The sequence below is a fragment of the Lissotriton helveticus genome, chromosome 3_2 (genome assembly GCF_964261635.1).
Source record: "Lissotriton helveticus chromosome 3_2, aLisHel1.1, whole genome shotgun sequence".
NCBI lineage: Eukaryota > Metazoa > Chordata > Amphibia > Caudata > Salamandridae > Lissotriton > Lissotriton helveticus.
Genome location: NC_136062.1, coordinates 354330075 through 354348550, shown reverse-complemented (window position 1 = coordinate 354348550; position 18476 = coordinate 354330075). Strand labels below are relative to the sequence as shown.

General features: G+C 44.1%; 1 protein-coding gene across 1 annotated transcript in view; it reads left to right on the top strand.

Annotated features, from left to right (window-relative positions):
• SLC6A5 (solute carrier family 6 member 5) overlaps positions 1-18476 on the top strand; it is a 289164-nt gene that overhangs the window by 37947 nt on the left and 232741 nt on the right. Inside the window, exons 3-4 of the mRNA XM_078684550.1 lie at positions 5828-5959; positions 9500-9673. Of these exons, the coding sequence (XP_078540676.1) occupies positions 5828-5959; positions 9500-9673 (306 nt within the window). The remainder of the gene's footprint in view (positions 1-5827; positions 5960-9499; positions 9674-18476) is intronic.

Sequence of the window (18476 nt, the reverse complement as noted above, 5' to 3'; positions counted from 1 at the left end):
GAGGTGTAGTTTGCTAGAACTGCCGCAGAGAGGTGTAGTTTACTAGCACTGCTGCATAGAGGTGTAGTTTACTAGCACTGCTGCAGAAACGTGTAGTTTGCTAGCACTGCTGCATAGAGAGTTGTTATTTGAAAGCACTGGTACAGAGAAGTGGAGTTCTCTATCACAGCTGCTTAGAGGTGTAGTTTACTAGCACTGCTGCATAGAGGTGAAGTTTGCTAGCACTGCCACAGAGAGCACTGGGAACCTCTATGCAGTGGTGCTACAAAAATACACCTCTCTGAAATAAGGGAGCTAAATACAATTTTCAGCAGTGGTGCTACAAAAATACACCTATCCGAAACAAGGGAACCCAAATGCACCTCTCAGCAGTGGTGCTACAAATTTGCACATTTCTGAAACAAAGGAACCAAAATACACCTCTCAGAAGTGCTCCTGCAAAAATACACCTCTCTGAAATAAGGTTATGAAAATACACATCTATGCAGCATTTCAACTCCTCTCTTCAGCCGAGCTACAAAATCATTGTTTCTGCACCCGGGCTAGGAAATACACTTCTCTGTAGCAGTTCCACTCAAATACACCACCAAGCAGTAGTGCTAGTAAATTACAGAAATCTGAACCAAAACATGAAAATAGCAGTAACATAGGTCTCCTTAAAGCATTCTGCCTGTAATGCATAGAACCTTGGGGCATATTACCAAGCTATAGCGATAATTATCGCTAAGCTTGGTTAGCGGGTAGAATAATATCGCCGCGCTCCGACGATTTTTACCGCTGAGATACCTTAATATTATCAAGGTTTATCTCAAAAGCGGTAAAAATCGTGGGAAATGCATGAATATCGCTGTAAAATCAGCGATATTCATGCATTATCGTGACAATGCTCTTAGCCATGTTATCCACCTTCCATTGGATAACATGGGTAAGAACTGCTCTGGGCAGGCGTTAGCTTTTGGAGATAATCGCGCTTAGCGCAATTATTTCCAAAAGTTGGTAATAGGGGATAGCTATGTTAGCAACTGTTTCCAGTCGCTAACATCTTGGCACGCCCACTTTGCATGCCATTAGCGATAATTATCACTGACATGCAAATTGGGCCCCTAAATGCCCGCTATCGCCTATCAGCTGTCGCTAACTGGTGTTAGCGACAGCTAGGTAATAGGGCGATAAAATTATCGCCGCTTTAGCAGGAAAAATTCCCGCTAAAGCAGCGATAAGGCCCTTGGTAATATGCCTCCTTATGCGTAGAGAGGTGTCAAGGCCAGGGCACCTCATGATTGGGCAGCGGGAGAAGTCAGGCCCACAGCAGTTAATGATGGCCTTTGGTGGAGATTATAAACTCTTAAACCCCCACCCCACAATGCATCTTACTTCCAACTAGCGACTGCCGCTGGAAGTGATAACAACCGAGACACCAATCGTGCAACACTACTAAAAACAAAGTGACACAAATCAGTGCAAAACCTTTTTTTCCCCTTTACTTTCCAGTGCTAAATTTGTTTAGCGCTAGAAATAACGGAAAAGTAATGCAAAGCTGCTTCGCATTACTTTTTGCCATGGGGGCGCACCAAGGGTGGAGCATGGGTGTTCCCATGCAAACACCCAAGGTGTCTCACGCTAAACCCAATTTACTAAATGTAATAGATTGAGTTTAGCATGAGAAAACTGAGCCCTTTTCAAGTAGGTGCATAGAAGGAGAACTGATTTAATTTTTCATTCATTTTCAGACTTTGCATGCTTGCTGAACTATTCAGCACCCATACAAAGTGGGAAAAACTTTGCATTGTGTCTGGGCATCGTATTTTGTTCAGGAAGGGTACCCTTCCTTTACAAAACCTGTCCTAGACTAAAACACACAGCCTAGAGCTGTGGCGCTAGGGTGTATGCGAGGCGCACAGCAACTGTAATCAGCGCTGGTACAAGGGAAAGAGGAAGAGAGAGCCATATCTCTCTATGGTGCTTTCTTGCTCCCCCTGTTGCACAGAGCAGCCTCCCCAAAGTGCACCACTGACATTATTATAACGTGTATTTGTAAAGTGCATATTCACACGTGAGCATCTTGACTCTGAATAGCAGATGTCTATTGTTTCCCAAATCAATGGTACTCATTTTATCTATCTCAGGATGAAAGGCTGAAGGAACCTGCCAGAATTTGTACCTGAGACCATGAGGTCAAACACAGGTCCCTACAGTGGACGCTTTAGTGCACTAAGCAACCAGATATGTTTGCCCGACTTTGCCATTGACTTCCCCTAAGAGTGTTGCGCTCTATGATAGAGGGGCTACTTTTCCAATGTTTAGGCAGCAGTGCTACCAAGATGCACACCCATTAGCAGTGCTAACAAACTACACCTAGCTGCAGCATCTTTACAAACATTCCCTCACTACAGCAAGGATACCAACTCACCACAGATGCGTGAAAGGGGTTGCGGAGGACATTTTTGTACAATTGAACCACTATTAATTTCGCAAATACGGTTAAAAATAACACATTCAACATGAAATATGTAATACTAAAGCATAAACTATGATGTTAAATATAACTGTGATAAATATCAATATACTTATCATCAATTTTATAAATACAAAAAAACACAATAACACGTAAAGTAGATTTGTCGCTAGCACCAATAGTACGCACGTTCACAAGCAGGAAAATATCAAATAATAACAAAAAATCATGCCAACAACAAAATGTATATGGTTCAAAAACACAACTGCAACCATAACAATAATGACAACAACTTTGATATTTAATGCATGGTTTAAATCAAAAGTTGCAAAAAGGCAAGAGGGGTTTATAAAACCTCTATAGCATCGGTGGCAATTCTCTTGTGGAAACAGACACTTGGAGAGGGACCTTTCCAGGGAGAAGAGCCACATGCACCTGTGCTGTAGAGATACGCACTATGACCTGAGGTATGGGGTCTGCTGACAAAGCGCAGAGATCTTCTGTTATATAATAATACTTCTTCTTGCGAAGGGGAGGGAGCATAGGCACTGTAGACCTTTCTCCAGAGTCTTTGTATAATGACTTCTACCTACATGATATATGGCCTTACTGCAAAGCTAACAATATTGATGTTATGCATCTTTATTCTTGTTGTGGCACGTATACTGTATTTTAGAGCATGTTAGTTAACATAAACATTTAAAACTATTTTGGTATCTCTGTCAGATCTTATTGGGGTCAAGTACGAGAGTGTGAGCGAAAAGGTGGGTTACTGCGATTCCTGAGAGATCCGAGAGTGTTGTGTACTGGGGTGTCTAATGATTGGTTTCGCCCTTTGTGAGTAGGAAGGCGAGTGAGACACTATAGCTAGTCGGTCCTGGGCTCGTGAGCACTTAGGTGGTAGGAAGGCTTAGCCCCTATACACCGAAGTCTCATAATCCTGCGCATAGTTCTGTTTGTGTGCAGAATCCCTGCAACAATAGTGTACACTACAAATCTGCATAACAATACAAGACACCACCGTGTAACTACTTACATAAACAACACCTGTGCAGGTGCAAGTTTTCGACAAAATATCTCGCGGTTACACTGTTAGTTACTGCCAAAAAGCAATGTATGTAATACAACCCCTGAGTTCTCTATCACACTTGAAGTCACACTCAACATATTGAAAGCGACAAGATGCACTATTTCACCTCCTGTGTAGATTCTAAATATGCCTCTAATTCAGCGGTCTTCAATCTGTGGGGCGCGACCCCCAGGGGGGTTGTGGAGTCCTGGGAAGGGGGTCGCAGATACTGCAGAGTGCAGTTCCTGGCATTGGGCTGATCGAGGGTGCTCACAGTGAAGGCCTAATTCACACCGAGGTGTGAAAAACATCAACGCCTCATTAACAAGTAAAAGGTCTTTTAAAGACCTTTCAAGTACTTGAGTGTGACTGTGTGTGTGTCCCTGAAGCTGTTTCAGCCGGGCTCACATACACGAGCTGGGGGGAGGGCTGGGGGAGCAGGCTGTAGTGTAGCCCTTTGAGTTCAGTGGATCTTGCACACCTGGAGCTGTGGGTCCCATGACACGTCCCCCGCCCCCAGCAGGGAGGCACAGAGATGCCCTCCCATGAGCGGGAAAGAAGAAGCAAGACGACGCAGAGAGATACTGATCCCCCACCCCATGAGAGAGGCACAGAAAAGTTGGGTGGATGAATGATGGGTGGATGGATGGATGTAAGGCAGAAGGATGGAAGGATGTGTGAAAAGGTGGGTGGATGAATGATGAGTGGATGGATGGATGAAAGGCTGAAGGATGGATGGATGTGTGAAAAGGTGGGTGGATGAATGATGAGTGGATGGATGAATGAAAGGGTGGATGAATGAATGATGGATGTATGGATGGAAGGATGAAAGGGTGGATGGATGAAGGATAGATTGATGAAGGATAGATGTATGGATGGAAGAATTAAAGGGGGGACGGATGAAGGATGGCTGGATGAAAGGGTGGATGGATGAATGATGGATGGATGGATGTGTAAAAAGATGGGTGGATGAATGAAGGGTAAATGGATGGATGAAAGGGTGGATGGATGGATGATGGATGTATGGATGGGAGGATGGAAGGGTGGATGGATGAAGGATGGATGTATGTATGGATGGGAGGATGAAAGGGTGGATGGATGAAGGATGGATGGATGGATGAAAGGGTGGATGGATGAATGATGGATGGATGGATGTGTAAAAAGATGGGTGGATGAATGATGGGTGAATGGATGGATGAAAGGGTGGATGGATGAATGATGGATGTATGGATGGAAGGATGAAAGGGTGGATGGATGTAAGGATGGATAAAAAGTTGAATCGATGAATGATGCATGGATGGATGTGTGAAAAGGTGGGGGGATGAATGATGGGTGGATGGATGAAAGGGTGGGTGGATGGATGTATGGATGAAAGGGTGGATGGATCAAGGATGGATGCATGGATGGGAGGATGAAAGGGTGGATGGATGAAGGGTGGATGTATGGATGGGAGGATGAAAGGGTGGACGGATGAAGGATGGATGGATGAAAGGGTGGATGGATGAATGATGGATGGATGGATGTGTAAAAAGATGGGTGGATGAATGATGGGTGAATGGATGGATGAAAGGGTGGATGGATGAATGTTGGATGGATGGATGGAAGGATGAAAGGGTGGATGGATGAAGGATAGATTGGTGAAGGATAGATGTATGGATGGAAGGATGAAAGGGTGGACGGATGAAGGGTGTATGGATGGATGTGTGAAAAGGTGGGCGGATGAATGATGGGTGGATGGATGGATGAAAGGGTGGGTGGATGGATGTATGGATGAAAGGGTGGATGGATGAAGGATGGATGTATGGATGGGAGGAAGAAAGGGTGGATGGATGAAGGATGGATGTATGGATGGGAGGATGAAAGGGTGGATGGATGTATGAATGGATAAAAGGTTGCATGGATGAATGATGGATGGATGTGTGAAAAGGTGGGTGGATGAATGATGGGTAGATGGAAGGAAGGGTGGATGGGTAAAGGATGGATGTATGGATGGAAGGATGAAAGGGTGGATGGATGAAGGATGGATGGATGGATGGAAGGATGAAAGGGTGGATGGATGGATGTGTGAAAGTGTGGGTGGATGAATGATGGAGGGATGTGATGAGGTCTAACAGGCGCATTTATGGTTGTCAAAAGTTGATGATGAGGAGTACCAGTTTCTAGAAACTTTTGTCGGAAGGGGGTCCTTACGCCTAAAAAGGTTTTACAAGGGGGTCTCGGCATCAAAAAGTTTGAAGACCTCTGCTCTAATCCGCCTTGGGCTCCAGGACCCTCGTTCATGTTCGGATCCTTTCTCTCTGCAGGTGCGTTCCTCATCCCTTACCTGACGATGCTGGCTCTTGCAGGGGTCCCCATCTTTTTCCTGGAAGTGTCGCTTGGACAGTTTGCCAGCCAAGGGCCTATCTCGGTTTGGAAAGCCATCCCTGCATTGCAAGGTGAGCAGAACTTCGTCTGTTGTTGATCACTTTTTACTGACCCTCTGCTCCCCTATGCCCGTGTCCACAGTACATCTATTTGTCGCTATTATTACTAACATTATTATTGGTAATAATAATAACTTGGACTGATTCAAAGCGGTGTTATGTTCAAGCATTAAGGTCTAGAAAAAAACAAATACTATTATTTTCTTATTAGTATATTAACACTATAATAATCAATAATGTAATTATAATTATTAATATTGTGATTATTATTATAACAGTACTTGTTTTTTTTCTAGCCCTAAATACTGAAACATAGCATGCACTTCTTTGAATCAGTGTAAGTGCCAGAGTCACTGTATTGGTTTCCAATTTTTCAGCCTTAGAATGATAAAAGCATGAGTTCGCCCTGCAGGGATTGAAGTCAGTGATTCACAGATGCCTTTTACTGCAGTTGGAGACAGTGGATCTTCTTCCACTGGTCTGCCTTTCAGTCCTGATTAAAATCTTTTAGAACATGTACTTCAATGCACAAAGCAAAAACGAATTGTTTTCTGAATACGGTGAATCAGTGAGTTAAAGAATTTAATGTGAGATAATTCTGGGCACTATTAACTTGTAAAATAGTCATTTATGCATTATAGGGCCAGTACTCTGTAGGAGTTGGAATGATACACCAAAGAGCCAATAGTATACAATGAGAAGACCATTCTCTTGTGGAAAGCAGTCAAAGCACACTCCTTGTATTTGTTAAAGATTTGATAACAATAAGTCATGCTGGCTCCTGCACTGCCAGGCCAGATCTAAAAAGCATATTACAGAGATTCATGCATTCAAAAAGTAACCACTTCTTTTAAACTATAGCCTTCTCTGCACCCTCTGTTAGCATCATTCTGTGTGTTTCACTCTAAAATGGTAATGCTGTTTGTGCTACCACAATAAACCCACCACTATTAGCTTTGCCAATGTTTGATTGGTGCAGGCGGCTAAACTGTCTTCTCTTCTTTAAACAAATTAAAACATGAGAGAGGCATGCCACAGGCATGGCAGAGACATGGCAGATACATGACAGACACATGACAGAGGCCTGGCAGAGACATGGCAGAGACATGACAGACACATGACAGACACATGACAGAGACGTGGCAGAGACATAGAAGAGACATGACATACACATGACAGAGACATGACAGAGGCCTGGCAGAGTCCTGGCAGAGATATGGCAGAGACATGGCAGAGACATGTCAGATACATGACGGATGCCAGCATTCATCAAATCACAGCTTTATATGTACGCTTGTCTTTGAGCCCAGGGCAGTCCATGCTGGTTATTGACAGATGTGAACAGAGGCTCTGTGCTCGGAGGTCTGAGCTGTGGGACAAGGCAGCTATTAGAAGAAAGAATGCACTGTACTTCTACATTTATAGGGTGTCTATCTAGAGATTGATGTCCAGACATTGAAACTTCAGATGAGGATTTCAGGGTAGTTACACGACACATTCCGATACCGGTGTGGAGTACGCGGAATTCCGAGTACTGCGCATCTCAGCAAACCTGCAGATAATTTCTGGGTGAAAAACAACAGGTTCATTCTGATACATAAGATACATGCTGCATATCACTTTACATTCTTCATTTTCCAGAGGAAATCTTATAATGCAATGCATTTAATGCACCGCGTAAATATATCCCCTCCACTGTATCTCCTTTTACGAATGCGGTAAACACCTCACCCATTCCTGGCTCACTTTGGATCAGACCCACATTGTCAAGAGTGAGCCAGTATCACTTTGACTGTGATAACAAAGCAAAGATTAGTCCTGTTTTCATGATCTTCAACCGAAAATTACCCAGGTGTCCCACATAAGATTGTTGCCACAGCCGGCTGTAGCGCAGGTGGCGCCCGGTGCGACAATCCTTTCTGGCACCCCCACAACCCATGACCGCCTCCTCATATTCTTTCACCACCACCAGGCAAAAGTGCCCCTCAACTCTCTAATCATAAGTTATTACTAAACAAAGCGCCTCCCACCCCCGAGGTCAGCACCCCCTCCAATGGTCAGCACCCAGTGCGGCTGCACAGGTTGCACTGCCCTAAAGCTGGCCCTGAAAGTTGCCACTTTTTCAACACACTGGCAAGAACAATAAACAAGATATACGTTGGGCATTTTTCTGCGAACATTCATCCCCAAAGGTCTTTTTAAAAGAGGTAACAGATCCAGGAATCAGTCCTCTCTCTATTCATGTGTTGTATTTTTCCAACCTAACTCTGTGAGTTACAGCCCTAGTTCACTACAGTTGTTTCATTTACACTAACACACTTGAAAACAATTATTTGTATAAGGAAAGATCAGGAAACGGCTATTGTGCCCTCTGTGATATGGAGTTATCTAGTACCATTGAACTATTGTGTCAGCAAAAATGAAACTAACAAAAGCTACCATCAAGGAATCTAATATAGCCTTATAGCCCGCCGTAGCGGGCTATACCGGCTATTAAAGGTCCGAGCCGTAGGCTATTAGCTATGAGGCTATAAAGCTATTAGAACATTCTGCCACTAGAGGGCAGAATGTTTTAACAAAAAACAAAGGCTTCTCAAAGCTCGAGGGGATTTAAATCCTCTCGAGCTCTGAGAGGCCTTTGAAAAACATTAGAATGTTGCTCTGCGGGTCTTTACCGGCCCGTAGAAGCAGAGAGCACTCCATTGTCATCAATGGAGCTCCCAACATTCCAATGTTCTAATATGTAAGACTAGATCCTCTCTTTGGAGTCAACACAGAGATGCCCATAGGGTGTGGACTCCTGGAAGGGGACAGGTTCGTCAACAATTGATTGGACTTGGAGTCAGAGCACCAAAAGCAGGTTGAGAAATAGATGAGGGAATAACTACTCACAAGCATGATGGGCTAGGCAGGAGTCCTGTTGGACACCAGTGCACCAATTATTTATGACGGGCTTATGCCGCCATTGCGTCACTATGTTAGATGCTGCGGCAGCATAAAAAATGCACCAGGCTAGCTACGCCATATTTTCAAAGTGACGCATCTAGGCCGATGCATCACTTTGTAAACCCCTACACTACAGTATACCTGCGTCAGTAATAATGTATGCAGGGTCGGCGTTCCCCTGTAAAAAAAGGGCTCATAGAAATGGCAGAGTTAAATCTATGAGATTTCACTGAGCCACTACTACGAGTTCAGTGCGTCAAATCCTAATGTCTGTGACTGACGCAGGCCCTTTTACATGGGACTCTCCCATGTGTAATGGCACGTTGCTGGAGTTGCATCTGTTTTGCGACACACTCCAGCAATGCATCAATACTACACCACCAGATACGCCAGGATCCCTGATGCGTCTGGACAATGCTTGCGACATGGAGCGCCATACTGTACATAAGACGCTTCCAAGGTGTTGCAAGGAGGGAGCAATGAAAAGTGTTGCATCTCTGTTTTCAACCAGCGATGCAACACTTTTCATAAATTAGGCCCTTTGTATGTTTTGAGACGGTGCCACTGATGACTCAAGCTTTAATGCCAGTTTATTGTCTCCCTCAGGCTGTGGCATTGCCATGCTGATAATATCGGTGCTAATTGCCATCTACTACAATATCATCATGAGCTACACCATCTTCTACCTTTTTGCGTCCTTCGTGTCTGTGCTGCCATGGGCGTCATGCACAAACCATTGGAACACCCCAGACTGCAAGGATAAGGACAGGCTTTTATTGGGTAAGTCCAAGCAACTCTATGATGTATCTGCTTAGAAAGTACATAGCAGCATCCTCATTCTGCTGGGCTGGAGGGTTTGTGAGAAAATGGTTGATAATGCACTGCACTTTAGAATTGTTGGAGTCACATTTCTGTTGATGATATAGGAAGAACAAAATATATGGCTCACATGATGCCTCATACACTAAACAAGCGTTGGAATTGTGCTAATATCAGTGTACTTGGCTAATACAGTAGTACAAAACTGGGCAAAAACTTATTTGCCCAGGTCCATATTACAGAAAGTTTTTTTTGCAAAATTGCTACTCTAGATCGGAGAGCGATTCAGATTTGTAGAGTGTAAACATATTTTCTCTGCATTCTAGTATGTAAACTAGTCAAAAGATTAAAATCAGTTTGTGCCACTTTTGACTTGGTGCCAATACCGATTATTTCATCCACATAAGCAGGGAAAGTGGTGCAAATTGATTTGGTCTGTTTTTTGCAACTACAACAACGCCCCTGGAGGACAGGAACGGTAGAGCTTATTTTGCTTCAGTTTATTATTAGGTCGCGCCTAAAGAAGGCTTCTTGGAATCACTTCACACTTTCTGCAAACTCGTGCATGTGGTGTTCAATTTTACACACATGCTATTGGCCTTTGCATGTGGCTTTCAAAAATGAAAGCACGCAAATGGCCAAAGGCGGGTGCGTGTCCCACCTTTTCTGAAAATGTTTACCTCAACAGCGTTTAGCTGTCGGGAGCGAGCTGCCATCTGTTGTGGATCAACTTTCATTTCAAGACCTTGCAGCCTTCCTTACAAGGCGCATCCCCTCCACCCCAGCCAAGGGACAGACCCCACCAACACAAGAGTGTGCGCTTCTTTTTCCAGAACTCGCATTTCATCTATGTCAGCACTCTCTTCCTGCACCATTATCTTTGTATTAGTATGCTATTGTCAAGACAATTGCTATACTCTGTAGTTGGCCTACATAGTCGCTTCTTTTTCAGTACCATCTTAAAAATTGACCGCCCATTTTAACATTAGCGTTTTTTCATCACTGTGGTGCGTACTTCCTTTCACACTTCTGCGCAGCTGTGTGTGCATAGTGCACAGCTATGGTGTGTGTTTCCTTTCCCCACATTGCTTTTCGATCCAGGGGCGTAACGCAGGCCCTTGCTGGAGGCTTAATCTCAGCCGATGTCAGATGGGCACTTAATTATGAGCACCTGATTTTTGTGCGTGTTTGCTGGCACCGGCTGATAAATAATGACTCTGCTTAGCTGTGGTGCATGCTACCTTTCACATCTCTGCACAGTGTACAGCTGTGGTGCATGCTTCCTTTCCCCCCATTGCACAGTACACAGCTTAAAAATTGACAGAACATTTTAACATTTACGTTTCTTCAGCACTATGGTGCGCGCTTACTTTCACACCTCTGCGCAGCTGTGGTGTGTGCTTCCTTTCCCCCATTGCACAGTATACAGCTGTGGCGAGTGCGTACTTTCACCCCACTGCACAGTAGTGATGCGTGCTTACTTTCACAACACTGCACAGTGCACATATGTGGTGTGTGCCTCCTTTCACCCCAGTGCACAACTGTGGTGGATGCTTCCTTTCACCTAATTGCACATTGCACAGCTGTGGTGCTTGCTGCCTTTCCCCCACTGAACAGTGCACAGCTTAAAAATGTACCGCACGTTTTAATATTCAAGTTTTTTCTGCACAGTGGTGCGACACTTCCTTTCACATCTCTGCGCAGCACCAGCACAGACCCACCACAGCATCAACACAACACCACCTCAGCCACCACTCAGCACAAACACTTCCCCAGTGCAATATCACCTAAATATCACCAAAACATCACTCAGCACCACCTCAGCATCACTTAGCACCACCCAGCATCAGTCAGCACCACCCCAGCCTCACTTAACACCACCTCAGCATCACTCAACACACCATCACTCAACACCACCTCACCATCAATCAGCACAACCACAGCATCACACAACAACACCTCAATATCACTAGGCAGCACATCAGTATCACTCAGCACCAACAAGCACCACCTTCCACCGGTACACCACCACCTCAGTATCAAACATAAACCAATTCACCACCAGTACAGCACCAGTGCAGCATCAGCATAGCATCAATGCAGTACCAACTGACCCCACCACGGAATTAGCACAACACCAACTCAGAACCAGAGCAGCACCACCTCAGCAGCAAATAATCCCTAATGCATCACCATTTCAGCATTAACACAGCACCACATCAACACCAGTGCAGCATCACCTCAGCATCAGCACAGCACCAGACTAACATTACTAAGCACCACTTAAAAACAAACACAGCACCAGCAAAGTACCACCTCAACATCACTCAGCACCACCTACGTATTATTCACTACCACCACAGCATCACTCAGCACCACCACAGCATCACTCAGCACCACCACAGCATCACTTAGCAGCACCTCTGCATCACTCGGCACCACCGTAGCACCTTATCACCAGATAACAATATTAGCATCAACACAGTAACACCTCCTCATCAGTGCACCACCACCACCAGCTACAGGTCACCATCAGCACAACACTACCTCAGGTGCACTGCAGCAACACCTCATTATCAACACAGCACCATCTCAGCATTGGTATGGCACAACCGCCACATCAGTGTAGCACCACCAGTGCAACACCAGCTCAGCACCTGCACAGCCCCACACCAGCAGCAATTCAGAACCAACGCAGCACCACTGCAGCATCAATAGAGCAACACCTCAACACAGAACAAAAACAACATCATTTGGTACCACATAAGCACCAGTTCAGCTACACAACATCGGCATAACTCATCACCACAACATCACTCAATACCACCTCAGCATCACTCAGTACCACCTATGTATAATTCAGTATCACATAAGCATCACCTCTGAACCAGCGCACCAACACTTTAGCATCACCTCAATATCATTCTAGATCACCTGAGCATCACCTCCGCCACTACTCACAACTCCCTCAGCATCACTCCACACCACTTCAGTTTGGCATAAAAATTTGACATCTATTTGACCTCTTCGTTTAGAAACTCGCTACATTCATTTCCATAAAGCCATTAAGACCTGGCTTTTCAACCAGTAATCCTGCTCCAGTCTCTGTCCTGAAACTTTTTTCTGCCCTCATGGTTCAGTATCTTCCAGCGCCGGGAAACCCTTTCTGGGTAGCTGTCGCGCTCAATAAGCCCAATAAATAAATAAATAATTAATTCTCCACAAATAACTCTCCAATACTTCTATCTAATTAACCCCTTCACTGCGGCGGCTATTCCGCCGCAGTGCTAAGGGGGCGGGGCGGCCGCGCGGCGGCCGCATGCTGGTGACGGAACCGCTCCGTCACCAGCCGCAGTTGGGCTGTGCTTGTGACGGAGCGGTTCCGTCATGGCCCGCCCCGCTCAATAGAACGCTCAGCGCAGGCGCGGAATTCGCGCTGCGCATGAGCGGCGAGCGGGCCATGACGGAACCGCTCCGTCATTAGCACAGCGCACCCGCAGCTGATGACGGAGCGGTTCCGTCATCAGCATGCAACGGGTTAAAATACTATTTCACAACATCCACTCTCCCGTTGTTTACAACCCACACCTAACAAGAAAAACTATAACATAAATTAATTACAACAAGCAAGGATAAATTGACGGCATTACATAAACAAATAAACTAGAACACATTTTTTGTATTACTTTTGGTTTTTAGTACAATGTGTCAGTTGTATATAATGTTTTTTCGGTTAGAGATAAGGTGACAGAAATAGTTATAACACTTTTTTTATCATAACTTATAAATTGTCAACATGCTGCACAACATTCACATTGTTCTACATCACATATAAAAAAATTTAAGAAAGCCAATACTCTGTCTAAACACTTATAAAGCCCCAAAGGCGAGATCTATTGGCTATGCCAATGCTTGTTTTTAGATGAAGCTTTGAAAAAATTCCCATTTCAGCTGAGCCAAGGCATTTCTTCTGTATCTTGTAAGTGTTGACTCTTCACCAGCCCTCCTTTGCACATGACCTAACATCACTAGATTGTGACAATCTTACTGAGGAGTCACCTGTTGCATCTGTTATTTATGAGTTATCTCAGTAATACCATAAGTTTACCATCTTTGAATTGATTTTTTTTGTTAACTAAGCTGTTCTTAACTACATTTATTTACCTAGCTTGCTAATTTAAAAGCTCAAGGGCTCACCGCAAATTGTGCATTGTATCTGGAGTGCCAGCCCAAACCCTTAGTAAATCTAGAGCCATATCTTAAAAAAGTAGACATGTCACTCCAATCTGTGTTCACCAACATTGCTCTGAATGGACCTGCAAGAGGAAGGTGGCTTAGAAAGATGCTAATAAATACATAAAGAGATTGGAGAGGACACGTCTGGTGATGACACCTGGGATACCAACTGTCCTCTTGCCATTCTTTTCACCACAAGACACCCTTGTGTGAGCAGACCCCACTCACAAAACAAGACTGCTGGCAGCAGAGAGGGCCAGGTATTGAGAAGGTGAACAAAAATGGCTTTCGGTGCCCGACAGGGACTCACTTAGAACACGGCTTAGAGCATAAATTCCAAAGCATTTTACAATAGTGGTACCATTAATGAATTAATGGGCATTTCTTAAGTTCATATTATCATTTTAGTTTACTATTATTTACATTTAACAAATCAGGAATCTGTTTTTTGTAAGTGTAAAGGTGGTTTTAAGATACAACCTGCATTTCTCCTTTAAAATTGTCAGTTCTCTGTGTGCACTGGAAGGTAGCACTCTATTCAAAGTCATTTTAGAAACCATGCTAACCATGTATCAAGTTGTCAGATTGTCTTTCCACATAGTGCTGAACTTTGGCAAAGATTGCTGATAGCAGCTGCAATGGCTGCTCAGGAGTGGTAACATTCAATTCATTCGGTTTTTGACATGTGGTTCATGGTTGATCTTTTCTCTGTTATGAGTGCCTGATTTTAACCTTTGAATTATTGTTGTCAGGCCGCAGGGTAGGCCAGGTTGGCTCTGATTGGCTCCCATTTAGCTGCAGAAGTGTATTCATTGGCGCCCGTTTTTGTTCTGAACTGCAGCATCTGCACTGTGCTAAATCGTGATTCTCGAGTTGTTTTTGTTGCATTTCGCGGGGCTGTGCATGTGTTTTAATTTTAATTTCTGCTTCTTCATGGCAGGACTGAAATATTCATGTGGCCCCACATCCCCAAATCAAATTGAATAGAGTGCCCACTGCTAAGGTCCAGTACTAACATGTGCAGCTCCTTCATGGGCCTTTTAGGGACAATGAGGATATTGCCACCCTTTCCAGCATCACATACGAATAAATCCAGGTCAGTGGATCTGACAGTGGTATTTTTTCATCAGGGAATAACTCATAAAAAGTCCTCAGGAGTTAGGATTTTTTAAAGGTTAAATATAAAAATAGTGTCAAGAAGCATTAAGCGCCAACCACGGTCAACTTCTTGCACTTAACTGGTACCTAGGCTGACCGAGATGGAGCACGGGTTGGATACAGAAATCGTGTTTGACCCCCTTGGTTTACCTTCAGACTTAGGGCCTGATTTTGATCTTGGCAGAGGGGAATACTCCATCACAAACGTGACGAATATCCCATCCGCGGTATTTTTATCCAATTATATTCTATGGTAATCGTAATACAGAGGATGGGATATCCGTCATGTTTGTGTTGGTGTATTCCATCCACTGAGTTCTAAATAAGGCCCTTAGTCTCTGGAATGGAAGCCAAAACACTCGGGCAACAGGCTGAGGCTGAAGAGGGCTCCATGTTGTCGGAGAGACATTGGACGAGGTCTTGGAGAAGCCGTTTACTTTTGGCGGGAAATCTTAGAGCAGGAGAAATTTGAATTTGTCGCCCAGATAAGGTCTCTCACTGGTAACATACTTTGACACTCTGCCCCGGGAAGTGACTTAGTCACTTTTTAAAATATCAGATTCATCCAGCTGAGGCAAGGCTGCCATCTGTAGCCAAAGTAGGCTCCACTTGCCCACATACTTGCTGAATCGGACTTGCTTTTGCAGAAATCTTCAGAGTGAGAGCAGTCTGAATCATTGGCCCAGAGAGAACATACCTCTGTTTGGTTGGCTTGGCAGGCTGGTCTCAGTCGCCAGGAGCTCTGGGGAAGCCAGAATTTTCCTAAGTCCAGGTTTCAGGATATATTAGGATTACACTTTGACACCAGCCATGGGTCCAGGACCTTAGGGACAGCACTTGGGGATCAAGACTCACTCCAGCAGAGGCTAGCAGCAGGATCCAGGGCAGGTCCAAGAAGAACTGGTCAGCTTTGCAGTAGCTAGGAAGGCCTCTTGTAGTTTGTTGCATCCATGTAGCTTGAACAGGTGCTTGGAGTCCACTTCTTTGTCCTGGGCACAAGAGGGAGAGGAGGTACACTCTTCTCAAGTCATTGACGGCAGGTCAAGTCCACTTCTGTTCTTCCACAGGTGCATACATTTCTCTGGGGATGGTACTATGTGCCTCATTTATGCCAGTCTGTGGGTGGGGGTGACTCCTGGTCCCTTCCTAAACAATAGAGTACTAGTACCCAGAGGCAACACTGCCCACTATTGCAGCACATTGGGTATATCATACTGAAAACAATTCCATCATACCCTCAATGCCTAAATCCAAGATGGTGGAGCCCATCTCCCTTTTTGCAGACCCTGTGAGCCCACCCCACAGGTGTGGCCCTGGACATGAACAACAGCTCCTCTGTGGTCATGCTACACCAGTTTTAGGGGCAGCTCTTCTTACACTGGGATCAGTGCCTGCCTGACTGGGGGAAAAAGGAAGGGCACTACCGAAGTGTCAGCTAACATTTGCCTCTGACAAATACCATGCACTTGCTTATAGGCAGTAATGACAACATAATGGTGACTTATTAATATTTAAAAAAAGGTTTTAGACCTGTCAAAGTGGTTATTTTGACAGGTCGCCTTGGAAGTATTATACTGCACAGCCAGGGTAAAATAGTAGGCCTGCAGACATATTTTCACTGTCACTGCAGTGCACGATAGGTGTTGCAACCCACTGCTGACATTTATCTTCCAGGTCCATGCAGTATTCTCGTCCCATATACTAGAGACTTATAGGTTAGTGAAATATGCCAATTAGGAATATATCAATTTCATCATGTCGAAAGGGGGAGCACGCTCACTTTACCCCTGGTTAGCAAGGGTAAATTGGACAGAGTTTTACAGCCAGTACCAGGCAAACTATGGTAATTTCCAACAGGTAACAATGAATAAAGGGAGGGTATTTATTGAATGGTTCTGAGTGACATTAAAAAGATGAGTGCGAAGTGCAGAGGCAGCAGCACGTGGCTGATTGCCCTCTGTTACTGTGGGTCTACAGAGACCTACACTGATAGGCAAATGTTGTGGTTGGATTGTGTATGGTATTTCCCACATACTGTGGCTCCTTGCCATCTATTGAGACCTGAGGAGGCAAAAGAAGGCAGGTGAGACTACCATTATATTCATATGCAACCATGAATAACACAGATGGCTTTTATCACAGGGCTCCAAGAGACATCAAATAGACAACAGGAGTGAAGCTTGATTTTTCTATGTTGTCGCCCAGTAACCCCAGGTGAAACAAATGGATCACTGAAATTATATCGACCACAAAAATATCGAGATACAATAATATCGAGGATAAAATATCGAGGGACAAAATATCGACTGGCTATCTTCAAACAGGTAAGTACTAAAATATCGACTAAAAAATATCGAGTTACAAAAATATAGACTGTCAAAATATCGTTTTTTTTAAATGTCTTTAAATTAAGTTAAAACTAATATAATAATAAATATATTTAATATAAACTTAGTTAAAAGTATTAAATAAATGTAATATTAATCAATAATTAATGTAAATTAAAAAAAATATAACAAAAATAATACATATATATATATATATAAAAACATATTATTAAATAAACATATATAATATTTTTACCGTAGCATAGCAAAAATGGTTAAAATTTATTGTAACAACTCTAGTGAGTTCAACAGTAGCAAAAGCGTTGGATAGCGTAGGGGTAAAATTTACTATTCCCACTCCAGTGGGTGCAACAGTAGGGAAAGCGTTGGATAGCGTAGGGGTAAAAATTACTATTCCCACTCCAGTGGGTGCAACAGTAGGGAAAGCGCTGGATAGCGTAGGGGTTAAAATTACTATTCCCACTCCAGTGGGTGCAAGAGTAGGGAAAGCGCTGGATAGCGTAGGGGTTAAAATTACTATTCACACTCCAGTGGGTGCAACAGTAGGAAAAGCGCTGGATAGCGTAGGGGTTAAAATTACTATTCCCACTCCAGTGGGTGCAACAGTAGGGAAAGCGCTGGATAGCGTAGGGGTGAAAATTACTATTCCCACTCCAGTGGGTGCAACAGTAGGAAAAGCGCTGGATAGCGTAGGGGTAAAGATTACTATTCCCACTCCAGTGGGTGCAACAGTAGGGAAAGCGTTGGATAGCGTAGGGGTTAAAATTACTATTCCCACTCCAGTGGGTGCAACAGTAGGGAAAGCGTTGGATAGCGTAGGGGTAAAAATTACTATTCCCACTCCAAAGAGTGCAACAGTAGGGAAAGCGCTGGATAGCGTAGGGGTTAAAATTACTATTCCCACTCCAGTGGGTGCAACAGTAGGGAAAAGGCTGGATAGCGTAGGGGTTAAAATTACTATTCCCACTCCAGTGGGTGCAACAGTAGGGAAAGCGCTGGATAGCGTAGGGGTTAAGATTACT